The sequence below is a fragment of the Notothenia rossii genome, assembly GCF_949606895.1.
Source record: "Notothenia rossii genome assembly, chromosome: 4".
In the NCBI taxonomy this organism is placed as follows: domain Eukaryota; kingdom Metazoa; phylum Chordata; class Actinopteri; order Perciformes; family Nototheniidae; genus Notothenia; species Notothenia rossii.
In genome coordinates, this window is record NC_136902.1 from 11,210,941 (window position 1) to 11,237,786 (window position 26,846).

Consider the following 26,846-nt stretch of genomic DNA (forward strand, 5'->3'; position numbering starts at 1 on the left):
ATCAGAGCCACTCAAAATACAATTATACTTCTATTTAAAACATCTAAAACTGAAACAAATATTAAAAAAAAAATGCAAACTGTGAGCACTGACATCTGTTTTACAAGGTTGTTGGCATTTAAGTCCTGTGTTGCTGGTCAGTTCACCTCTAAAAAGATCTGAGGGGAATTAGGAGTATATTGATGATCTTGTCATTTTATTCTCTATAAATATTGCTTTTTCCCTCCTGAATAACTTCATGCTTGAACAGAAAGGAATAACAAAGTGAGGCTTGCACATTTAAAATCAGAACAAGCTAATCTTAATTATTAAAAAGGTAGAAAATAAAACAATACATTTTGTTCATAACTTTCTAAAACGAGTTTGGTGCAAGCAGGACATCACCATCCAGCCGCTGGATTGATAGATAGCAACTTATCTAGGAAACAGAAACATTTTAATAAGCTGAAAGGATTTTTTCCATGTCTTTCAAAATAGTGAACACATCTGGCTGGACAAAGAGGATATTAATTAACTGGCACTCATCCAGCCTTGCTAGATATACAAACAATGTTACCTTCTCCTGGTGTTTGCTTCGTGCAATACCTCCTCTGTTACCCTATTTCCCACACTTGCAAACTGTGTCTTTGCCTATTCAGGGACAAAATACCCAATTTAGCTAATAATTGTCAAGGTTTAAAAGTCTCTTAAACAGCTTTGACACTCAGTGACACGGAGGCTGTCTGCAGACCTATCTGTGGTACGATGATGTCATTTAAACTCAGGTGACACCAACACAACTGAGTCTCAGTCCTCTAACAGGACAATGGCGGACTAAATGAAGCAATAAACAATAAAAGAGAGAGAATGGGTTAAAGAAGACATATTTGAACCTAGAGTATAACATGTGTCTTGTCTATCCTTTTTACTTCTGTGTTCACACTGTCAGTGTCTCTCTCTGACAGATGCTATTCTGCTGCCATCTGCTGTTTATAGCCTGTAATTACACCTAACCAAAGTCTGTTAGCTGATGAGATCGATGCACCTATAAATCATTCAAATTAACAAGCAAATACCCCCACTGGATTCATAGAAAAAGAAAAACCACATGCTTCAACCATCATTATTATTGTTTTTGACAGTCGTGGTGTGTTCACTGTCCCGAGTAAACATGCATGCTGAGCTGTTGCACAAGGCTAACCTCAGTTTAGGGGGTATAGGAGGGTGCTGGCTCTTGTCACTGTGCCACCGTGAATAATTACATAAATATCAAGTCCAGTATTCACTGTCGTCGATGTAGACTGGGTTCGATCCAACAATTAGTTCTGTTTGTTTAGAGACTGCATCTGTGGTTGATTTGAGTAATGGAGGCCCATAGCCTTGTACAAAGTATGTTATATATTATATACAAAAAAACTAACATTTGTCTGTGTTTCCTGCATTTTTTTATTAATATATTTCAGAGGGTGTTTTTGGTTATGAGTTTTTCTGCTCAGAGGGAGAGTGTAGCATCTCTGCAAAACATTATATCTGCCAAAGTGAAAATGTATACTGGTATGCTCCAGTCCTATTTACAAAGACCTTTGTGTAAATGTTTGATTTATTTCACTTTTAAGATGGTTTGAAACTATTTAATGAAAATACTTTTCTTCAAGGTCACCGTAGTGGTTACTTATGCTCACTGTAGTTTTCCCAGGGAAAGGCTGTGAGGCAAAGTTGCCGTCATCAGATGGGCGTTAATAAGAAGGCTCCGCTAAGTTTTTGTGCCGCTTGGTTAAGCTCTGTTCACACTAGTAATAACTCCAAACATACCTGACTAAAAGCAGGCAACTTGAATTGAAACACATTAGGAATTAGTTTTCATTTCAGGATTTAGAAAAATATCTCCAATATGTTTTAGAGATGAGGAAACATATTGACTTCTTGATTCACTGGTTGTGTTCTATGACCCCTGTGTTTTGGAGAATAAATCAACAAACAATGCATGAGAAAAAGTGCCTTTGTGCCTGCTCATAGTTAGCATGCCATCTGTGGAGGGCTGCCCTCCGGTCGCTTGCGAGTATGGCTTAAAGCGAAAGGCAGCTGGAAGTTGGAAAATGTGCATAGATCAAGGTGGGATGGCTAATTGGATTGTAGGCTCGAGCACATTGAACAGCTTCAAAACATACTGTACCTGCAAATGTCAACATCTGTCTGATGATACTGAGAGGTGTCGTACCTATTCTTCATCACCACTGCTAAAAAAGCATCAACTGTATTGATTGATGCAGTAACACAACTTTGTTTACACTGACACAGTCTGAAGTAATTTGGTATCCATTAATCGACGCTGTAGTGTAGATGCATCATACCATCATTACATCAGTGCAATTTTGAGGTACTTTCATGTTATGCTACTTTAACATATATTGCACTTTTCAATCCAATAGTTAAAGTTAGCTTTAGCTACTTTACAGATTCAGATTATTAGCAAATTCAAAATACAAAATTGTCTCCGCCTTTACCAGCCGTGAGAACCTCTTAATGCCTCTTTATAATTATAACACATTAATGTAAGTATGCTTTAAAAGTACTTTAATTTTGGTACTTACGAAAATATATTGATGCCAATGCTTTGACCTTTACTTTAACAACATATCTTTACATTATAGTATTGCTACGTATACTTGAGCATACAATCTGAGTCTGCTGATCAGCTGGTGTTTGGGCTTAAATATAAATAAAAACAATGGGGGGCCACTGCTTCATAAGCTGCCAATATGTAATGCTTTTATGCATTGTCCCTTGACCTTTTTACCTTCTTTTAGAAATAGGATGCAGCCAAACAAAGTGTGCTTGAAATGAACATCTGTTCAGTTGGTAATATTATTTCTCTTTGTGTGTTAAGCAAAGTGAAACACCTGTTATAAAGCACTGGGGGTTTCCCTCTCTAACAGGATGTTTGGAGCTGAGAACAGGAGGTCCGAAATGTTTCTCCACCATTTTCTCCATTTCCTTCTCTTCTCTCTATTGTGCTCACCCTCTTACACCCCCGTGCCATCCACCATGTCAACAATACCGTTGACACTTTGACAGAACAATCCCAGCATTGTGTTCAGTTCAGCTGAGAGAGGCAGAAAGTTAGTGTGTTTTCACCCAAACTTCACTATTTTCCCTTGTTGAGTTTCTTTAAGCCTTCTGATTTTGAAACGCTCACTTTAGGTGTGATTTATAAACACACTCCAGCCTCAATGTTCTCAAAGTTCATTCTATCCATCCAGCTGCAGACGACTCAAACACACTCATCATGCTCTGTTTGGTTTGGATGAGATTTAAAATCTGCTCACTGTCATTATTGGGTCGTCACACTGGAAGATGCTGCCCGTATGTGCTACTGTGTGTGTGTGTGTGTGTGTGTGTGTGTGTGTGTGTGTGTGTGTGTGTGTGTGTGTGTGTGTGTGTGTGTGTGTGTGTGTGTGTGTGTGTGTGTGTGTGTGTGAGAGACTTAGTTAGGGTCAAGGTTAGGATAAGTCTCCAGGAAATGCATGTAAGTCAAAGTAATGTCCCCTGAAGTGATGTATACATGGTGTGTGTGTGTGTGTGTGTGTGTGTGTGTGTGTGTGTGTGTGTGTGAGTGTGTGTGTGTGAGAGAGAGTTTACAAAATTCTTGAAGACATTTTGAAATGCATTCATTGTTTAAAGACCATTTCAGAATAAGAATTCAGTCTAAAGCCATTTTAGACCATGGTGAAGAGAGTATAACGTTGTTCTTTTTGCTTTCTTAAGATGATGCATATCAAACAACGTGTTCTCTAAAGTTTGCTATCATTTGTTCTGAAAAGCACCCGATTCCTCTTTACATTGCCAGAAGATTCATGAAGTCTGAAGAGTCCTTGTACGTCTATCAGAAAAAGAGCAGGCTTAGCTTGTCTTAGATAAAAGCTTGTTTTGCTCAGATCACAAAAACAGATATGGGTCAAAAGCAGAAAGGCAACATAAGCAAACTTACCCCAAGGGAAAGACAGTCCTTAGATCAGGTAGACAGTAAAGATAGATCCAGGATAAAGAGATCAGATTTAAAAACTCAAACAGTGAATGAGTGGAAATGGGTTGGTTATACACTGGAGAGCTGATGAGGGAGAGTGGAAACAGGTGAGCAGGTGACTGTGACAGGGAGGAGAGTCGGAGGCCATCTGGTGCAGGGGTTCCCTACCTTTTTTCCCAAGAGCCCACCCAAATGACTCCTGTTGGAAGTTGCGCCCCCCCACACACAGGGGGGGGGGGTCTCAAAAATGCTACAACTGTCACACAAACTAGATGAATGTGAAGTATTTTGTTAAAGGAGGATGAAAGTGTAATTAAAGAGCACTATTGAGTGACTGATGGTTATTGGACTCAGGACTCATTCATTTGGATTCCCGCTGAATGAAGAAATTAAAGGACGGCGTGGAAGTGGAAACAATTCACAAAGGGATTAAACTGTTTGTAACACATGCTCAAAGTAAGCCAGATTTTGCCGATGTGTTTATGTGGATTCAAAAGTCGTAAATAATCTACAAAATGGAGGAGACCGATCTGATCGGAGCAACTGTGACAAATAATCCAACTGAAACCGGCATGGACAATGACTATGTTTTAAAAATGCGCTTATCCAGAAAAGCCCGGTTTGGACACTTTACGGGCAGAAGAAACATTTCTATTCAAGAAAGAATTATACATTTCTGTCTTTTTATGCCTATAATAGCTACTAACTTGAATTTTTATTAAAATTAATTAATCAATTATTTGTTATATTTTATTGTAATGTAGAGACAAGGCTTCTAGCGACAATCATGTATTGCATTACAATTATATGTTAAAAAAAAAAAAAAAAAAAGAATCTAAATATGATATTCGGCCTCAAATCCTCTGAGGCCTGGAGACCCCAGGTTGGGAACCACTGATCTGGTGGATGGATGGGGAACGACAATGGAGAAATGAGAACTGGCTGGAGACAATGCAACATGAATAACATTAAAACAGACTATATGGAATATTTCAGAAATCAATGGAAATGCTGAACCAAAACCAACATCTAAATCAGAAATGAATGTTGAGGGAGATGTTGGAAATAAGGCGGTAGTGAAATATTGGACTGAAGTTATAATTTGTTGTAGGGTTTTGGCTCGAGAGGTTGGAGTGATGGTGCCCTCTTTGATCCGCACTAAAAATATCTCATTTTTATTGCCGTGACATTCTGTAGAGACATTCATTGTCCCCAGAGGATGAGGAGGATTGCAACCTTATGTTTTCTCCAGACACCTTAAGATCTTTTGTCAAAAGGAAGGTGCAGTCCACTCATAGTTCTACGTCAGATATCGTCAGACAACTTGAATTGTAAAACTGTAAAATATAAAGGACCTAAATGAGTCCATCTTCAGTCTCACATATGGTGCAGTTTGAAAGTGAAGACTCCAGGTTCGCTCTGTGGTCTGGTGGATCTCTTGGCTTTAGCAAAGTAGCAATAAGAACCTGGGTCTTTCTTGAAGCTCTTACGGCTTCTAACCCAGGGTTTCAGATGGGACCAAACCTGAGCAAACTACTGGTTAAAATAACTTTAAAAACTCCAAAACCAAACAGTGTTTAAGTCATCTGGTCTGGAAGAGTGAAGTGTGCTGAAGTTAAACATCTGAGCCAGTAGAGCACTTTAACTTAGAACTTAAAAAGGCTTGAGCTTCGTCACACTGCCACTGTTTATCCTGTGAAGCTGATTTAAATGTACAGATGAGGAGGTCTTATTCTTATTTTATATTTGATTCCACGATGAAACAAACAGCTGCTGGAGGTTATAATCACTGAGCTGCGGTTTGAAGCCACACATAGTATCCTGGACTAAAGTCAGACACAAATGCAATGAGGAAAACCATAGTTGATGATTTATGAAATCTTGACTTATGGCTTATCTTAGGAATTGAGGTTTGTTGTATTTGATCAATTAATACTAGAACCCTCCTTCTGTGTTATAGACAGTTTGACTTTCACACCAATGATTCATGACTTCCTGACTAAGTTAATATCTTTCTCAAAGTAAAACAAACAAACAATTAAAACAGGGTAAATCCAGCCTTTTTTCTAAAGTATTGGTTTTAATCAATCCAACAGCACCCAGTCGGCTGGCCAGCGACCGTGTTGAGTCCCTGCTGGGGGAATGAAGCTGACAACAATTATTGAAAATAAAAATCTGTTTCAAGACAATCGCCACGTTTTTATCACATAAGTGCCTGAGTAAGTATTCTATTAAACACTTGATGAATATTTGTATGCAGCTGCTGTTTGTTCTCTGCTGAATCGCTGCAAGCCATAACAGCTTCATGAAAGATCCAAGTGGTTATTGGTGCTCGTCTGAAGCCAAGAGAAGCAGCCGGCACACATTCAGAACCACGGCTCGTCCCGGTTAACCAACATCAGTGACAGGCTTCCAAGTTTCTGGGTTTCAGGTTTGCTGAACCAAGAACTGTTTTTTCTTACAGCTCAAGTTACACCCCAAACTACCGTAAACATATTCAAATACTTACATCTACATGATAACAGAAAATGCAGGCTGCAGAATAATATTGCTGTATCATCTAGTCACCTCTTTCCTTTCCTGTTGCTATGGTTTACTGGTATGTACTGTATTTGTTTTTAGTTTAACCAATACAATGGTGTAAATGTCTATAACACAAGTAAAAAAAAACATTGACTTGTAAACTGGACTTTACCACAATGTATACAAAACATGATTCAGCACATTCAATTCAATACAAAGAAAATTATGAAACCATGAAGAGAAAAAGTGGCTCGCCGCTCACTTGACATTATTATTATATAGACGAATGGAAAAGAGTAAAATGATATACACTTTACAAAGAAGGCAATGATGTGTAGCCTACACGTTGCTACCATTTGAGTCAGCACTTGTAAACATCAAGACATTGAGGTTACAAGGGTTCAACAGAGGTAGAAATAAATGCATCAATCATTTTTGCCTTCATTCCTTCCTCATCCATGTCCTTCCTCCTCAAGGAAAAAATAAGCAATGTGCTAAGCTGTGTGTGTGTGTGTGTGTGTGTGTGTGTGTGTGTGTGTGTGTGTGTGTGTGTGTGTGTGTGTGTGTGTGTGTGTGTGTGTGTCTGAGTGTGTGTGTGTGTGTGTGTGTGTGTGTGTGTGTGTGTGTGTGTGTGTGTGTGTGTGTGTGTGTGTGTGTGTGTGTGTGTGTGTGTGTGTGTGTGTGAGGGACACCTTGACCTTATCCATGACTCGTCCTCTCATCCGGCTGTTGATCACATATCTGATGTTACTGCTGCTCCTTACTACTGCTTCCTGTTACTTTGTGTGTGTGTGTGTGTGTGCGTGTGTGTGCGTGTGTGTGTGTGTGTGTGTGCGTGTGTGTGTGTGTGTGTGTGTGTGTGTGTGTGTGTGTGTGTGTGTGTGTGTGTGTGTGTGTGTGTGTGTGTGTGTGTGAGCGTGCGTGTGTGTGTGTGTGTGTGTGTGTGTGTGTGTGTGTGTGTGTGTGTGTGTGTGTGTGTGTGTGTGTGTTCAGAGGATAACAGGAAATGACATCATATATTTAGACTGTACACAAAGATGAAATATGTGTTTTCACACATTTTTGTACGTTTTAAGGGAATATTCTAAGTACTTGTTACTCAGTATTACTCCTCCAACAATGCAACACAATAAAAACAAAAAAATTGTGCAAGTAAATACAAAAAGAAAAATAGTAAAATAGTGAAATAGTGCAATAAGAGTCTATATACAAGTGACTGGAATATGATATATTAAATAAATCATTTCTAAGTTGCAGCCAGATTAATGTTATGGATGTTGTTTCAAAAGGAAAAGTAAATAAAAGGAATATGTGAAATGTGTAGTATCTAGACGACAACATCTCCTCGGTGTTATTTTCTGTCTTGTACTCGTCTTCGACTTTGCTGCTAAAGCAGAAATCAAACCTGTGATGAAATGTTCTCTGTCCAGAAACCTGGAAGCTCCTCTCAGCCGCTGAGACTTCGAGGTCTCCTGGGAGGCGATTCGGTTCCAGCAGTTTGGGCTGGTGGTTCTCGTGGCCTCGGACACGATAGTTAGGAGGCTCAGACGGGGTTTTAGGGTTTGAGGGTTTGGACACTCAGGATGGGAGGCTTGTACTGAACGGTTGCTGGTTTGAATCCGTACAACAGCTGGGAGAGTGTGTTTAAAACCTCATGAGGACAGAGCCAGAGGAAAACAAGAAATTATATAATCTACAGGAAGGAAATACACATAATATGGAATGTGAGTTTCGGGATACTGAGTAAAAAGACAGAGACGAATAGATAAACGAGATGGCTACAGTGGTTAAGTATTTTTTAATTCATACTTTAATTTTCTCTGATTCGCCGTCTGCCTTTATTAAAGGGCACTGTGAGCATTTTAAAGGACAAGTACTTTTTAATTAACTCTTATTAAACTTATTTTTAAAGTAGACATTTTATTTATAGTTGGTTATTTTTAATGCTGAAGTTTTGATTGTTGGTTTGGCATTTCAAAATGAAAAAAAGGCTCCTAAAATAAGAATAATGTCCTTTCCCCCCATCAATTAAGTTGAAAATAATATGATTAAATAAAACATCTACTGCCAAACGTTGAAGGGACATACCGGACATACACACACCATCGCGAATGATCGAACACTTACACTAAAATGTGTAAAAAGCCCCAAGAAAAGGATATTATAGTTCACCATGTTCTGTGGAATATTTCCTACTATTTACTCTGGACACAGCACTTTCTGCTGGATTCAGAGCCCAGATTATCTTAAAATATTACAGCGCACACGGAGAGAGAAAGGGTTATGCAGCAGAAAAAGACAGAGAGAGAGAGACAGAGAGAGAGAGAGAGAGAGCGAGCTATGGACAGACAGAGAGAGAGAGCGAGGTGCCCCTGTCACCAGTGGGTAACCACACACTTCATCCCATGGCTCCAGACACACACACACACACTGAGGCCAATGATATGTTGGGAAACGTAGTGAGGGGGAAACCTGAGAAGGGGAAAAATGACCAAAGAAGAAAAACAATAACAAAAAAGACCAAAAAAGATGGACGCCTTGTCTCTGTGTCACTGGTTTTTTTCTGCTTCGTCTCTGTTACTCTGCCAGACTGTCTATTACAGTAAATACTGTGTTTAGGGTTATTTATTGTCATTGTATGAAACAGGGTTGCACAATCAAATGTAGAAATAATCATCTTCATGCTGTTACATAAGGAAAACAAAACATCAAACCAGTATGGAGGATGAGTTGAGACACCATTTGTAATAATTCCAGTTAATGCTTTCTCTCTCTGTTAAAGTAAGAGACTGGAGAAGGTTACCTTTTTTAAATTTCCCTAAAAATACAACTTTTTTAAAGCTTTTTATCACCAGATTGGACGTTTTTCGATGAGCATGACCTCAAACCTTTCACTTCCGTCTCTTTTGTAAATTCAACAAATACTTTATTTGGTTTTGTTGACATTTAGCAGGGTGTTGTCTAAAACACATTCTGCACGATTTCAGGTTTTTCTCAATATGAAGTCTAATGGTTGTCTATCGTCCTGTTTTTAAGCCTAAACTTAACCAAGGCATAATAACACTTGTTTTTTCTTCGTGAAATAATGTGACACAAAAAAAAGAGTGACATGTATGCATATATTATGAATGCAATAGTTGCATTTGATAGAAATACAGACACAATATAGAGCATTTACAATGATGATTTACAGTATATAAGGGGATTCAGATTGGACTGAAATGGCCAAAACATTTTGCCTTTTCTTTGGATATATTTAGAAATTCTTGTGTCTCTTTTACCTATCTATTTTTGTAAGTAACAACAGGGTGTGTATGTCAAACTATTGAACGCACCAATCTGATTCAATACAATATAACTTATTGTTCATAGTTTGCACTCCCTTTTTATAATGTTTCCCCTTTTTAAGTGTTTCTGTCTATAATAATTTCCATTCTACATCTTCTCAACATTTTCATTTTCATCTCCATCACTTTTCATTTTTCCTTCAATTTCCCACACTCTTTTTCTCTCTGTCTGCTGTTAACGCTTACTACGGCGTCATGCTGGGTCACCACTCTCTCCACACACACACACACACACACACACACACACACACACACACACACACACACACACACACACACACACACACACACACACACACACACACACACACACACACACACACACACACACACACACACACACTCCCACGCGGCGTCAGTGCCTGTTATAGTGACAACGCCGCGGACAAAACCAACAACAGACAAATATATAAAAGTGGGCTGAAATTCCATTTAATTTTAGGAGATTTCCACATCAGCGCTGCTCTCATAAACCCAGTGTTTAGACATGCATGTAGGTTTAGGGAAACCAGGGTTGCCAGAAAGATAAATAGTCTGAATTATAACAGAAACGTTTGGAGCCACTCTTCCCCAAATAGCATGGGTACTTTTGTAATGGGTTTAAAAATAGATGTTTGAGACCACAAAGAGCCTGACGTCCCTAAAAATGTCCTCAACTGTACTCAAACAGACTGTTGTCTCTCATTTGGGTTTCATTTCTCTCTTGTTTGCGCCACTGTTCCCATGATTTTTTTTTTAACATAACTGTTTCTCATCTTAAATGTTGTGAGTTGTTTTGAAAGGTAGCAACGCGACAACTGAGAGAGAGAGGAAAATAGGGAAAGATACAATCTGAAACAGGCAAGACAGAAACAACTAATTAGGGAACATAAGCACAATTTGAGCAGGATGGATATAAGTATAAACTTACAAACTTTTGTTTTTACAGTAAGTGGGGAAGGAGAAAAAAAATACATAGATGTTCGTTTTATCGTAACACTTCACGCTTCATTTGCTCACAATGCTAGAAACGTTTTAGACCCTGTGAACAAGTTTTAATAAAAACAAATAGCACACAGATCTAAACCTCAACAAACAGTTTACATTAGTAAGTAAGTAAACAGCATCATGCTCAATAAACCAATCAATTAATTTTATTGACTTAAATATATTATATATATATATTTCGTTTTTGTATTTATTTCCTTTCCAATATTTAAAATCACTCAAAATGTTTTCGTATTAGATAAACTGTATCATGCATTTTCTCAATTTCTCATCTTTAATTCAGTTTTCATTTGTTATGTGTTATTTTTCAAAGTTCATTCTGTCTTTAAAATGGCAAAACAAAGAGCCAAACAAAAGTGAACACTGAGTCATTTTAAGACAAATGACTAACTAGAGTAGAATAAAAACGTTTTCTTCTGTCTCTCTGCTGACTCAGATTCCTCGCCCTCTGATTGGCTGCTTTGACTGTTTCCACGGTGATAACTGGGTTCCACCAGTGAAGGTTAGTGGTCAGGCCTGCCTGGGATCTGAACCCGCAACCCACAAGCCCTTCAAAGCCAAGGCCACCAAACCAGCAGACCGCAGAGGTTTAACACCCACACCTTGGCTCCCACCGAGGGGGAGAGGAGGGAGATAGTGGGGAGGAAGAGTAGGGTAAGGCTAGAGAACAGAGAAACAATACGTGAGGGGAAAAAAAAGACAAATAAATAAAAAGGGAACTTCATCTGACAAGTTTTCAATACTTTCCAAAACTGACACTCTAATGATCTCTTCCATGTCCCACAGTGATTGGTCAGGTGTCAGCAGTTCAACTTTCCAAAGCTTTCTAATTATGTCATTTTTCATATTTACATCACATTGCAACCCCAAAACATGTCCTTGACGAGAGACTTTCCAGAAGTTAGGGGACCTGTGTAATCATGAACTCAACAATAACAACATGGTTGGGATTAGGGAATGATCGTGACCCTTGCTTTAATCACACATGTCTGCATTCTGGAAATGAGCAGGGAGTTTCAACGTTTCGTGGACCCACAACAACCTCAACTTTGTCCTTAAGATTTTTGGTGGGCCTTAGGTCAGGTGACATAAGATGGCAAATCACTCTTCAAATCACAAAGTCACTCTTTTGTTCCTGTCATAATTTCACACACACCAGAGTGCTGGGTCACTTAAACATACTGTTTTCTTTTAGTCTCCCTTCTGAAGATTACACATTATGAAAAGTGAAGCTGGATTATTTTTAGTCTGTGTCTTTAGAGGCTACATGTAGTCAGGGATATTTCAGAAATGTCACAAATTATACACAGACATGTATGGAAGACTCCACTGCATTACCTTTTCAGTTCTTCATCTAATCTCACATTTGTCCTTATGTAAATGAACGGTTTCATCCATCAAACTTTTTCACATACAGTAGCTTAAGAGGAAGAGACAAGAGGAAGGACAAGGAGAGCCAGGAACACAGACCGAGAGAGAAGGAAAGCTAATAAAAGAAGATGAGGAGATGTGGGGAGTTGCCTTGGTGTCTATTAAAAGTAAAGTCAGGGTCATTCTGTCTTTCCTTTGATTTGTTCAAATAGACCAACTGTCATCAGGTTACACTCGGCATAAACACAATTCATCTTCCTCCCTGACCGGAAACTTGAATCCCAGAGTCGTAATCCACCGAGGCTGGGAAGATATTCAAGTTATTGTCCTTGACCTGACTTTTAATGATTTACTTTCATGTTCTGAACTTTTAGTACACTGCACTTTATTTTATATTCATTAGTGCTTTCTATAGTTTGTATGAGGTCAAAGAGTTTTCCCCTGACCTCATACAGTGTTGCCAACATTATTACAAGCTGTTCAACCTCCTCTCCATTCTTGTCCCCAACAGCCCCTCTGACAGGAAGTGAACGCAGAGCTACTTCCTTCAGAGTCAGGAAACAGGAAGCAGTGGGAGTATGGAGGAGAGCTGGCATCCTGCAGCAGGGAGGGAAAGAGACCCCCCCCCCCCCCCCCCCCATGACATCATGTAGTCCACACAGAGCCATACAGAAATTGCCAGGTATGTACACAGCCAGGGTCACTAAGCCTGGTGACCAAGAGGTTAAGCGTTAAAATAAACGTTATCGGATTAGCTGACCATTTGCAAAGCCATATCCCCACCTTAGTTACTATTGCTATGGTTGCCAAGCTTAACATATTACATGTTTTAAACAATGGATCGTTTATTTCACAAACAAGCAGATAACGGGTGCCTTTCGTATCTCCAATCATAGACTCTACACTTAAATGAGAGCGTTGTCGTTCTAAGAGACAAAACTGGCTATTTATCCTATCTAACATTAGGACTTAGAGAACATGTGAGCTAGTTAACTATAGATTATTGTTAAGTTGTTTTGCTCAAATGTAATCCACACGTTCACAGCACATTACTTTGCCCCTCTGAGAGTGAGCTGCTCTGAATATACGAACCGTACTTTCCGAAAGTGCTCCGGTACAGTTTGTGCCAGAGTGCGCTCTAAGGTGGCTATTTACCCAAATGCAGCTTTCCATACAATTTGATACGTCTGAGTTTGCCAAAAGGACAGTTGTTAGCAGCTCATCAACTGTTGCTTTGTACTGTAATAAGTTTGCTAAACTTAAAACTGTCTAAAACTCTACCTGAATGACTATTATGAAAATAATACATCTACAAAGACTCTTAGGAATCGATAGGAACATACACAATATATCAGCAAATTCAGTTATGGGCACCCTAACATCCCAAGAACAACCACCTTCCCTGCATTTTACATAATCATCTGTCCTGCAGTGGAGTTTGAATGTTTCTGACGCAGAGCTAGTGATACAAATACATAGCGTGGCATCCGTTCCCTCGACTTGCATTTATATTTTTTTTAAAACACAACTAGTTAAAATGTCTACTTTTCTCTGTCTGATTAAGTGAGTGAAAAAGTGACCCAGATGTGAACAACATGTGTATGAAAAGTTGCCTGGAAGACTCATGTTCCTGCAATCAAATGATCTCCTGTTTTATATTAATATAAAGATTACCATATGATTCATCTGGCGAAAATATGATCTTCTTACAAGAACCTTAATTGCAATTCTTTAATCATTCCGTCAAATCTAAATCAAAAACAGATATGTTTTAAATAGATTTAAAGAGAAAAACATTTTAATATAAAAAGTAATTTACAGACGAATAACTGCCTAAAAACACAGAGGCAAGACTGTGTGTCTCAACTGTATCTGTCATCAATTCCTGTTTATTATGCGACAGTGACACAAACACACACACACACACACACACACACACACACACACACACACACACACACACACACACACACACACACACACACACACACACACACACACACACACACACACACACACACACACACACACACACACACACAGGTCATCATTTTATGTACTGCCCAGCGGTCAAAGCCAAAGTGGAAATTCAAACACACGTGTAATAAATGAAAACACACACACACACATCTGTATGCACGCACGCACACAAGCAAGCTTGCACACACACAACACACACACACACACACAGATGCACAAACTTCCACACAAAGAAGTTGAAAGTTGCACAAACTCACAAACACATTTACAGCGTGAACCAACCAGCTGTCATCTAACATCAGAGTCTGTAAAGATCACACACACATGGAGAACCGCAGGCACACACTCAAACACACACACACACACACACACACACACACACACACACACACACACACACACACACACACACACACACACACACACACACACACACACACACACACACACACACACACACACACACACACACACACACACACACACACACACACACACACACACACACACACAGAGTCAGTGAGACAGTGTGTAGTTGTGGTTGACTGATCTGACATCCTAACCACATGTGGACAATAAAGCGCCGCAGAGACAGAAAGAGTCGGGAAAACCCCTCCCTCTCTATTCTGACTCTCTGCCATAGTCTCTCTCTCTTAATCACTCTCTCTCTTTCTTTCTTTCAAACACATGGATGTTCAAATTCCTTTCTCTCAGCCTCTCCATGTATTTCTCTCTGTATTTTCCCTCAGTGTCTATCTCCATATGCATCTTTAATGGCCATACTCGGACCCTCCATGAACTTACACATCATTTAAAGAATCCCTATTAGGCTTTTTTTAGGATGTCCCTCTCCTGTAGTGTACTATAATGCTTTGTGTTTGTAAATGTTCTGCAAGGACTTCAATCCCAACGTTCCCTCCAGATGGAGTCTCTCTCTTCCTGCCTGAAATGCCTCCATTGGACTCCTTTGTTTACTTCTGTGGCATAGTGACACCACCTTGGAACACTCGCACTTCAATTGGCTAGCGCTCCAACACATTGTACGTGATAGGCTAAGGGGCGGGACATCCCTAAGCGGTTGACCAATCGCAACAGAGTCGACCAGCTAACCAATGAGAGCAGACTGGGCTCTGGTTTCAGACGGAGGGTGAGAAGAGGTGCTGCAGCACAGGCAGTATGAGACAAATAAAGAGCTTTTTGAACATTAAAGCATGGAGACATGTCCCAGTAGAGACACTAAAGGAAACCAAACAGTGTCACATAAAACCGACAAAGACTGATGTGAAAGTTGTTTGTCTGTTTGCCACATTATTTAAAGTTTTAAACACACACACACACACACACACACACACACACACACACACACACACACACACACACACACACACACACACACACACACACACACACACACACACACACACACACACACAACACACATTGTGCACACCCTGGAAGCTCACGTGTGTTCATTTCCAGCAGGGAAGAGGGGAATCCGGCCCTCTGTTATCTTTTCCAGACAGAGTAACAAGCAGCGGGGTGAGGTGTTCCCACAAAAATATACATGTCTTCCTCTCTCTCTCTCTCTCTCTCTCTCTCTCTCTCCTCTCTCTCTCTCTCTCTCTCTCTCTCTCTCTCTCTCTCTCTCTCTCTCTCTCTCTCTCTCTCTCTCTCTCTCTCTCTCTCTCTCTCTCTCTCTACTACTCTACACACACACACACACACACACACACACACACACACACACACACACACACACACACACACACACACACACACACACACACACACACACACACACACACACACACACACACACACACACACACACACACACACACACACACACACACACACACACAGAGGCCCACACACCCTTTCCGAACATCCCAAGCTTCCACAGGAGTTTCCTCCTCGTTGCTCACATTCCTGTCAGTTACCTCAGCAACACACACCCCGAGTACAGTAAATGACCCGGTGTAGGAAAACACACACACTCTACACACCACACGCTTTGCTCAGTTTGGTTTTTACAGCCCAAGAGGGACAAACAGCCGGGAAAGGAAAAAAGGGAAAGATTGGGTAAAAAGATAAGACAGATCAGAAAGTTATAATAGAGATAATAAGTCATTTGTTAGAGAAAGGGGAAAAGGAAAGGGATAGAAGATGTGTAGATAATGTATGAGTTAAAATGGCGAGAGAAAAAAGTGAGAGGTAAAATATATGATGATGGGTAAATTGGATAAAAATACAAGAAGGGTTTGATGAAAGCGAAGGAGATGGAGTGATATTGTTATTGCAAAATGTCAGAACGTTTCCATAAAGATGGAAAAAAGGAGAAGATGGAGTTAAAGATTCTAAATTGGTATCAAAAAGAAAATAAACGAAACAAAGATGATTCAAGCTAAGAGTGACGAAGCAAAGGAAGAATGGGTAGAAAAAGGAAAGGTGAGATGAAATGAACTTCAAAGAGAAACAGGATGACACATAAGACGGTGGAAGGAAGAGATGGAGAGAGGGTATGACAGAAGGAATCAAGAGTCAAGAATCAAACTCGTGGGAAAGAGAAGAGAAAAGCAGAAAAAGAGAAAATTACAGCGGCTTGGGGGCTGAGAATAAAACAAGGCCAACTGACACAAAAAAGAGAAGAAATCAGACTGTCAGAGAAGACAGCATAAGGGAACAGTTTTTCCTTGTTCGAAATGTTTTCTTTTGAGTCCGTTAGCGGTTTGTTATGGGGGGGGGGGGGGGGGACTGTCCCACCGAGCCAAACTCGTTTAGCGTTGGATCTGAACCCTGAGAGGACAGAATCAGAGCAGATCACAGAGACTACAGCACCACTCAAACACTGAGGTGATTGTCTTTCTGTCTAACCCAAGTTTCTTCCTCTTGTCCTCCTTTTCCCACCCGTACTCTGTCTCATCTTCCTCATTTTCATCCAAGACATGAAGAGCACATTTCATGCTTTCACTGCTGAAATTGTAGAACTGTTTACACGGCAGAGACTGCGTTTGCTCTGGAAGATGCTCCTAATTTCTAGGTATGATTATGGACGTCATCTTCCTTCAAACAGTAGCTACAGTTGCAAGAACAAGTGAACCCTTTGGAATTACCTGGATTCCTGCATAAGTTGGTCATAAAATGTGTTCTGATCTGCACGTTTGAAGTTTGCAAAAGAGCACCTGGATGTTCCACAGCACTACTGGCAAAATATTCTGTGGACAGATGAAACCAAAGTTGAGTTGTTTGGAAGGATCACACAACGCTATGTGTGGTGAAAAAAAGGCACAGCACACCAACATCAAAACCTCATCCCAACTGTGAAGTAAGGTGGAGGGAGCATCATGGTTTGGGGCTGCTTTGCTGCCTCAGGGCCTGGACAGATTGCCATCGTCGACGGAAAAATGAATTCTCAAGTTGATCAAGACATTTTGCTGGAGAACTTAAGGCCATCTGTCCGCCAATTGAAGCTCAACAGAAGATGGGTGATGCAACAGGACAACGACCCAAAGCACAGAAGTAAATCAACAACAGAATGGCTTCAACAGAAGAAAATAGGCCTTCTGGAGTGGCCCAGTCAGAGTCCTGACCTAAACCCAATTGAGATGCTGTGGCATGACCTCAAGAGAGCAATTCACACCAGACATCCCAAGAACATTGCTGAACTGAATCAGTTTTGTAAAGAGGAATGGTCCAAAAGTCCTCCTCACCGTTGTGCAGGTCTGATATGCAACTATAGGAAACGTTTGGTTGAGGTTATTTCTGCCAAAGGAGGGTCAACCAGTTATTCAATCCAAGGGATCACATACTTTTTCCACCCTGCACTGTGAATGTTTACATGGTGTGTTCAATAAAAACATAACAACATATAATTGTTTGTGTGGTTTTAGCTTAAGCAGACTGTGTTTGTCTATTGTTGTGACTTAGATGAAGATCAGAACACATTTTATGACCAATTTATGCAGAAATCCAGGTAGTTCCAAAGGGTTCACATACTTTTTCTGGCAACTGTATAGCTTCTTGGCTTCAATAATAAAGAATAACCACAGAAAATGGCAATAAAATGAGAAACACCACATTTGACCGCCTGCAGCAGAAGCAACACATTGGTGTCAACCTTAAACAATGTACCATCATGTTAACAAAGATGTGATTGCCCAATATCAATAGATAGATGATGTGAAACAAGATGGCATGTTTGTTGAATTATCAGGAACACTATTATTAGGGCAGTGTTGGCACCAAATGACAACATGTGAGCCAGAATTGCCTGTTAATGTTGCATGAGTTTTTGGGGTTGCAGCCAGTGTGCGAAATACGGGGGGGTGGGGGTCTCAAATTATAATATTTGTCTGTGACTTGCAATGGTCACTAAAATGTTTTTAAGCTTACTATGTCCAGTATTCATAATTCAAAGCATTTATTCACATATCTTCCATTTTGGCTGGCAAAAGCATTTCCTCGCTTGGAATCGAAAACGGACGGCTCTTTAACGGTCACGTATTCATTCATTCATACGAACGTCAGAATATAGAATTATTTGACCGCACCCCTGAAGACGCCAGACGGCGCCCCCGTTGAGAAACGCTGCTATAGACTACTGATTGTCTTGGAACATATATATATCCATGGAATATTGTATCAATAAGAAGTAGGCCGGCCTATTGTATATTGAGAAATCTTCGACCGGTATATTGCGCAATAAACGGGAGATGCGGACCCCCCCCCCCCCCGATTATTGACGGGTATTTCGCACAGTGGTTGCAGCCCTGGGCTCATTATGGTTTATATGGCTCTCGGACAAACATCAGGCCAGAATTATGCCAGTGGATAAGGTATGAGTAAAATGTGCTTTATTGATATGAAAATCACATTGAATGGAAATATTCTGGAGAGTTTGTGTTTCCTCATCATCACACACATATCCTCAAAGATCAGCCTAATGAGGTGTCTGTATGGGATCTTCTCTAGAGATGCAAAATTAAGATCTGTACGTTTTCTCAGTGGCCCAAAGAGGAGATTCAAAGGCGGACGACTATTAGAAAAGTAGCAGGAAGGAGCCATGACTGTAAACAGGACGTCTTCAAGGTATTCAATCAAACTACTACTAAAACGTATTATTCGTATTTCATCAGACAAAATTATATATAGTTTGGTTTTCAAGCTTTCCAACGTGAATGTGCCAGACTAAATCTCTTTGGTTAAAGCTAACAGAAAATGGGTATGTTTTTTGTTTCATTCAGCCGAACGTGTTGCTCCAGAGACTTGCACCCAAAGGGAAACTTTTAAAGAGTTTATTTTGCAACATTATTTTATAAAACAGAATGGATCCATTTACAGCAAACCCACAATTCTCCAACACAAACACAAACAAAACCATTTTCTACAGAAAATATATAAATGATCCCTGGCAGACAGATTTAGAAGCATCGCAGTGACACTTCTGGGAAAATCCTGGTTTTAATTTGTCGTTCTTTGTTTTAATCACAACATCTTGGGTGTTTTGTTTTTTTCTTCAGATAATTATTACCAAAAGCCCCAGAGTTATTGCACGACTCCAAAAAAAACGCCTGTCTCTCTGATGTTCTTTGTGTGTCACGGTAAATTAAAATGGAAACAAGACTCTGTTTAGTGTCAACAGAGAAGAATGTCTAATGCAGATGTAGAAGTATTTTTTTTAATACTCAGCTTGAACTGCTGCTTCTCTGTGGCTCCTTCCTTTAGAGGAATCTTTGGGGAAATCCACTCTGTTTCAACCTATGGTGGCCACAAGGAACAGTGCGGTAAATATAACTGGTTTCACTCTTCAAGATACAGGATTTTGTTCTACTGTTTCATGTGAAAAAAAGAGAGAATTGTCTGTAGTCTAATGCAGAACAGATGCAGGATAAATCCTTGAAGAGAGCCTTCTGTTCTTAACTCCCACTGTATACACAAATATTAAAAGATGGATGCTACATAAACACATACAGAGAGACCTCTACAGTGGCTACAACTTTTATTTATTTTTTATTTTTCAGCACAAAACAAAACCACAAATTCATGTTAATATCCATCTGTTAACGTTGGTCTGAGAGGGCTTGCTAAAGTCACTGGTAGAGCAAAGTGAAACATGAAAGATAAATAAAGATCTTTTTCGCAATAAAATATTTTCTTTGAAAGCAAGTATGCAACATTACGGTTTAAAAAAGGAAAGAAAACACTGTCCAAGGGTTTTATATTCAAAGCATCTATAAATTAAGGAATAGTTCGACATTGAGAAATATGCTTATTTACTTTCTTTCCAAGACAGTAAGCAGTGGAAAACAGTTAGCCTGGATCAGTTCAAATAGTTTAATTAAAGAACAAACAGGAAGGTGCAATTGACATTTTTTGTTCTAAGGAGAGATATGTTAGCTGGTATATACTGAAGAAGTTAGTTGGCAGACCTTTTCATTTGAAAGAAACTTAGCTAGCTGTTTACACCTGATAGCTAGCTTTATGCTAAGCTAGGCTAATCACCTCCTAGCTTTAGCTCGGTATTTAACACGCACAAGAGCGGTATCAATTTTCTAATTTATAAAGCAAATAAAATGTCAACTTATTCCTTAAATAGAAATTCATAAAACATAATCTAGTGTATTAAAACAAAACAAACACAGTCCTTTCTGTACAAAATTTAAAAGTATGGACATTTTGATATTTTATAAGTAGTGTTCCTTCTATACAGCTAAGACATTAAACCCAGTGCAAAGAGAACATTTCATAGTCTCAAATTCTCCTTCACATACTGCCAAAAGGCACAGCATCTCTCTCTCTATATATACAGTAAAAGGCTACATATAAAAAACGTTACCAATAAATCAAAAGACCTTACATGTTAAAAAATAAATGAAGATGCATTGATCTGAGAATATCAAGACCTTTGACCTGATGAGTTAAAAAGTAAAGCTGCTTCCAATCCCACCAGATTTATTCCAATGGCACTTCATTTTTCAAACACAATATTTGCATTTATTGATTAAATTACACTTTTTAACATAAAAAAAAAGGCATTTTGTCAAAACAATTGATTTGCATGTTATACCAGTGATGCTAACTGGTTGAAAGGAATAATCTTGGAATCATCAACATTTTTCTGCTTGCCATGGAGCAAAGCAATTTAAGACGTTTGGCATGGGTTTTAACTTGAGGCCCTGTCATGGAAGGAGACAGAGAGGGAATGGCATATATCACGGTCAGAAAATACCCGACTCGGCTTGTAAAACACACTGAAAGTTTGTGGGAGACATCAGTGGTCTGCTCTGGGTCCGTGGCCAAGGCTTTCCCGAAAACACTGGGAGATATGTGGAGGCTGGACCAAGTCTCTTTCCAGTCTTTTTCTCTCTGTCCATCTCCCACATTTCTTCTTTACTGTCTTCACATTCCCATTTAAAAACTGAGATGATAAACCTAAACTCTATGAAGTTCAGTGGAGATGAATATCTGTCTGGTCCTGAGATGAAAAGATATGAGATGATCTTGAAATTCCGACTCGTCTGATGACTAGAGTTCACACTAAAGTGCAATTAAATAAATCACGTTGCTTTCATAATCTTCATGTAGTAAGTAGAGTGTCACCAGAAAGGGTAAAGAGAAACAAAAGCCATGAAACAGGAAATAGAAAGTAGGCACTTCAACTAAGACAAGCACTTGTTGATATACAGCCCTGCGTCCTTCAGACTTTCAAATAATTTAGCCTACATGTCTTAAATGTATTTAGCTTTGATAAAGGCTCCAGTCTTTTAGCATTACACATGCTAACACAGACCTAGCACTTCTGATAAGTAAGTGAAAACACAATGCTCTTTAAGGTGCCTTCTGTTTACTGTATGTACTGTAGGCCTCTTTTGTAATTAGTTAACATACTAAACCTCCCAGACGTTAACTAGTTGCACAAGCCAGTGGTTGTCAAGGAAAGCTGGTTAGCTAGCCAGCCAATATTTGAGTGATAAGCGAGGCATGACAATGACTAAGAATATGAGCCAAAACTAATCCCAACACAGCTTTCCTGTAAGTCCAACCGTGCTGGTTGAAAGGAGGTACTATGAAAACTGGCTCACGTGTATCTATCCAGTGATACAGGTACTGTAATAAACAGCACTACTGGCATCAGAGAGAGCCGTTATAAGAGGGCTGCTCCCATCATCACACACACCAGCACTATTCAAAAGGCTACTAACATCCCTGTTAATAATACTGCTGCTGTTCATGCTACTCGCTACACTACTGCGCCCACTCAGGACTTTGGACCCACTACCAGAGCCCCCACTGCACCCGTAGGCCTCCTCTCGGTTCCTCCCCACATTTACATACTGGTCAAATTCATGCCTGTCCACCTCGGACCAAAACTCAGCAGAAGAAGAGCCCAAATGGCAGGAGGACTCAGGATTTGAAGGGTCTAAGTGCAAAGGAGGAGGGAAGGTTGATGTTTGCAAGGAGGAGGATGAGCAAGAAGAAGGAGGAGCTTCAGGAGGAGGTGAAAGCTGCCCCAGGTGAGAGGGCATGTAATAGGCAGCATTTGGAGCGCTGTTCCCATACACCTGGCTGTAGTAGCTGACTGAAGCAGTAGGTTGATGTTGGGATTGGTGGGATTTGATCGGCTCAGGGAGGCTGATGGAGGGCTGTGGGTAGGAAACAGGGGAGGAGGAGTCGGATAGAGCTAGGGGGCATTTCGCTGGACTCCTCAAGGCGATGTGATTCAACCTAGAGCTCATGCCTGAGGTCATATTTGACTCAACAGAACTCATTCGAGAATCGACCCTGGAGCTTCTACCTGGACTCAAACTGGAGTTCAAACACGTGCTGGCACCAACACTCATTCCTGAACTCTGACTGTGTGTCGCTGCATTTATGGAGTTGTGGTGACTGTGGTTGTTGTAATTATGGCTGTAATGCTGGTTATGAGGGTTAGGGTGGTGGTGGTAGCCACTCCAACCTCCCATCCCTGCCTCTTCCTGCATATGCTGGGGGAAAAACACAGATTCCCCAGCCCCATCTTCCAGAACATCCAGAGGGGACATCTCTGGGGTGGGCAGGCCGTAGGTCTCCAGCTCGAGGTGTCCTGGGGCGTGGAGGTCCCTGAAGTGCCCAAGAGAGTGCAGGAGGTGGTGGGAGTGATGGTGATGGCTATGGTGGACGCCTAGATGTCCATAAGGAGAACCTCCAGAGTGACCGTCATCTCCCAAGTGTCCCAATCCGAGGCCTGTAGCCCCGCCCTGGGCTAAACTGTGAAGCAGAAGCCCCGGCTCCACACGCTTCAACTTCTTGGTGGTCTTTTTGCGGCGAGGCCTGTACTTGTAGTTCGGATGGTCCTGGAGGTGCTGGACACGGAGACGTTCTGCTTCCTCCACAAATGGCCGCTTGTCTGGAGCACTCAGGGCCTTCCAGGCCTGACCTGAAGAGTGAGAAAAACATTGCCTTGAGCAAAGAAGGAAGTAACTAAGGAAAAGGATTCCTATTTATCTCTCTGACATTTATTATTGAAATCAAAGTCATCATCAACACAAGACAGTACATTGCTTGCTGCAAGTCAATATTATATCTCTATTTACACTTATCTGGAATTCAATTATTTTGGCCAACACAATATTATTAAATAGAAAAAATATCTTCTACCAAACTTTCTGTTTATTCAAATGGTTCGAAATATCCAAAGAACTGTCCAAAATAAGAAGAAGCCAAAACCTCAGCAAACATTCATATTTTGTGGAACTGGAAGCAGTGCCAACATTTTTGCATTGAAAGAGAGAGATTATTTTCAAAACCAGTAAAAAAACGTGGGTGTTGTTTGCATCCTAATTAATGCTATGTGCTAAATATAACACTGGAAGTACAAGGACTGCAGTATACGCATTTGGGTTTCTGCAGTTCTAATTAGACCCTGCTTCTTCCTGTAGCTAATTCAATCGCACAATGATCACTCACAGTGACAGCAGCCTTTGCAGCCTTACAGCCGAAAAGACGTTTCACACACATTTAGGTCTGATCTAAAAGATGCACACAGACATGAATTCGCTCGATGCATTTATACATTCATAGAAACGTCAAGGTTTATATTTTAGAGGCTCTGGACATTTCAATCTCCTCAGCAGACTTTGGTTGCAGAAATAAGTTTAATTGTGTGACAATGTATGAATTTGAGGCAAGGCAATTAAAAACAACATGTTGCTCTCGTGAGAAACATCAAACAAACCAGTAAAAACTGTATCACATTATCTTCTTACTTTGATGTGCTATTCTGAATGCGTTTAGGATGATGGTGCAGATTCAATGGAAAAACACCTTTGTAGATGGGTATTCAACATTATTCAGTCAATGGCAATCCATTCTTAATCAAATAACAACGCATTCAAATAATAAAGCATTTGAAATTGGCAAAGATTCGTACACATTCTTACACACACACATGGTGATGCACTGTAATCCCTGACCACGGCCTACAATAGCCTCCTCTTATATTCATTTTTAATTACAGTGGTGTTTATTCGAAATAAAATAAAGATGAATGAATATTCAAAATCTCAAACGCTACACATCAGGCAAAAGGTGGTAATGAAATGTTATTAGTTTCCTCAGTAGAAGAGAATAGTTTGTACAGACAGCAGAGAATAGATGTGGAGATTAAGACATGAAATATCTCACTACAAGTTTTGAATAAGAACATCAACTAAACTCATACTTATTATTATACAAAAACGATATATATTCTAACATTATGCTCTTTATTTTTGTATTATTGGCATTATTGGGTCTATTTTGACTCAAACAGGTGAGGTCTGTCCCACAGAGCTGTAAATAAATGTCAAATAACTTCCAAATATTGATATATTATTATTACATACCTAAAAGTTACTTTATAAAACTTTAGACGTTGGATATGTTGGTTCAGGCAATTTACTGGTCAAGGCCCAGTTTCAGAATAAGAGGGCCAAGATCATCTAATCTCTGAGATGCTTTCTATAAATGGTGTCCTGATGTATCGGTTATGATACTTCACCAAAGTTAAAATAAATGCAAAGAAATGAATTTACAAAAGTCTGTTGATTCTCCAAATGCTCTCAACTTTAAAAAGCTGCCAACCCTAACTGGATTTCACTTGTTCTCTTACCGAGCATCTTGCTGAGCACGGCGTTGTGCAGGTCAGGGTTCTGCACGGCCAGACGCTTCCTCTCATCTTTGGCCCAGACCATGAAGGCGTTCATGGGCCTGCGGATTCTCTGCTCCCCCCCCACAGCCTTCCCATCGGCCAGGCCTGCCGACACACCTGCCGGGGTCAGGTCCGGACTCCTTGCCCCTGAGCTGGGGGTCAGAGAGATCCTGGGCTCTGTTCTCCTCAGGGTCCCGGCTCCAAGGCCTTCAGGAGAGCTGCAGTCCCCGGAGAGGCTCTGCTCAAAACCCATCTCAGAATCAGAGGCAGGGCTCGGGGTCCCGGACGCCCAGGGACCCCTGAGATTCATCCGGCTGGCATGCAGAAGAGTCTCTCTGGACAAGCTGGTCTCGGTTAAATTCATTCCAGAACCGGGCTTGGATTCAACTTTTAGTCCCTCTGAAATTCTGCAAACGTTTGTCTCAGTTTGTTTGGTTGCAAAGTTCTGGAGAAAAATTGCAGCTTGAAATGTTTCAGATGACAAAGAGAAAGATCAAGAGAGGAATTTGGTGTATTTGGAGTACAAATCCCAAAGCAAAGCATCGAGATCTGAGAGGAGGGAGAGGACGAGGAAGAAAGAGAAACAAACAAAGTTATGGTGCAGGATATTCCCGAGAAAAAGGTCCACAATGACTCTGCCTCTTTCTTTTCTTCACTGTGTTTTTGTTCTCAAAAGACAACAGCTCTTGTTTGGAGAGTGTGGATTCAGCGGTTTGTCCAAAGCCTGGTTCCCCTCGGTCACATGGGCCGTCCCACTCACTGTCTCTGTATGTGTGCCCTGTTTGAAAGTTTTGAAACTTGTGGCCAGATTTAACATACCCATGCTGAGTATATATACCCCGCCCTGACCAATCACATAAATATATAGTCGGGGATTTAACCAATGAGACGCCAGGCGGGCGCGAGAGGAAGGGACAAGTGTGTGTGGGAGACAGAGCAAAGGAGGGAGGGGGGCAGGTCCAAGCCTTGCCTCCCCCTCTTTCCTCCACTGTGACCGCCACCCTTTCCTCCCCCCTGAAGCTTCACACACACACACACACACACACACACACACACACACACACACACACACACACACACACACACACACACACACACACACACACACACACACACACACACACACACACACACACACACACACACACACACACACACACACACACACCCTGTCCGCCTTTACAGGGAGATGTAATCAGAGAGGTTCCATTGTTTCTGCCCAACTGAGACTGGAGCTTCTCATACACACACGAATACACACATTGAGGACAATCACGCATGCAAACTTTAGCTCACACACATTCACACACATATGCATACACATGTGCACTCAACACACAAACATGAAACACATGCACGCATCAAATTAATACATTTTGTAATTGAGTTTGCACACACATGAGTGACAAAACGTGAATAGACACCCACATATAGTTTCTATATCGTTCTGAGTGTGTGTGTGTGTGTG

At 40.5% G+C, this 26,846-nt stretch overlaps 2 protein-coding genes across 6 annotated transcripts in view; one reads left to right on the forward strand and one right to left on the reverse strand.

Moving 5' to 3' along the window:
- Window positions 1-26,846, forward strand: part of LOC307037339 (ras-related protein Rab-7L1-like) — a 584,338-nt gene that overhangs the window by 5,510 nt on the left and 551,982 nt on the right. The gene's annotated exons all lie outside the window — the stretch shown is intronic.
- sox18 (SRY-box transcription factor 18) lies at window positions 20,193-26,166 on the reverse strand. Its single transcript, XM_079674256.1, has 2 exons — window positions 25,340-26,166; window positions 20,193-23,626 (listed from the first exon to the last, which is right to left on the reverse strand). Exons 1-2 carry the CDS (start codon window positions 25,740-25,742, stop codon window positions 22,299-22,301), a joined length of 1,731 nt encoding a protein of 576 aa, XP_079530382.1. The 5' UTR covers window positions 25,743-26,166; the 3' UTR covers window positions 20,193-22,298.

What these genes read in the sequence shown, in the direction of transcription:
- sox18 (XM_079674256.1), bottom strand. Translation starts at nt 25,742, where the DNA reads ATGAATTTAACCGAGACCAGCTTGTCCAGAGAGACTCTTCTGCATGCC. An exon ending in CGTGCTCAGCAAGATGCTCG is followed by an intron (nt 23,627 to 25,339) that starts GTAAGAGAACAA and finishes CTCACTCTTCAG; the next exon opens with GTCAGGCCTGGAAGGCCCTG.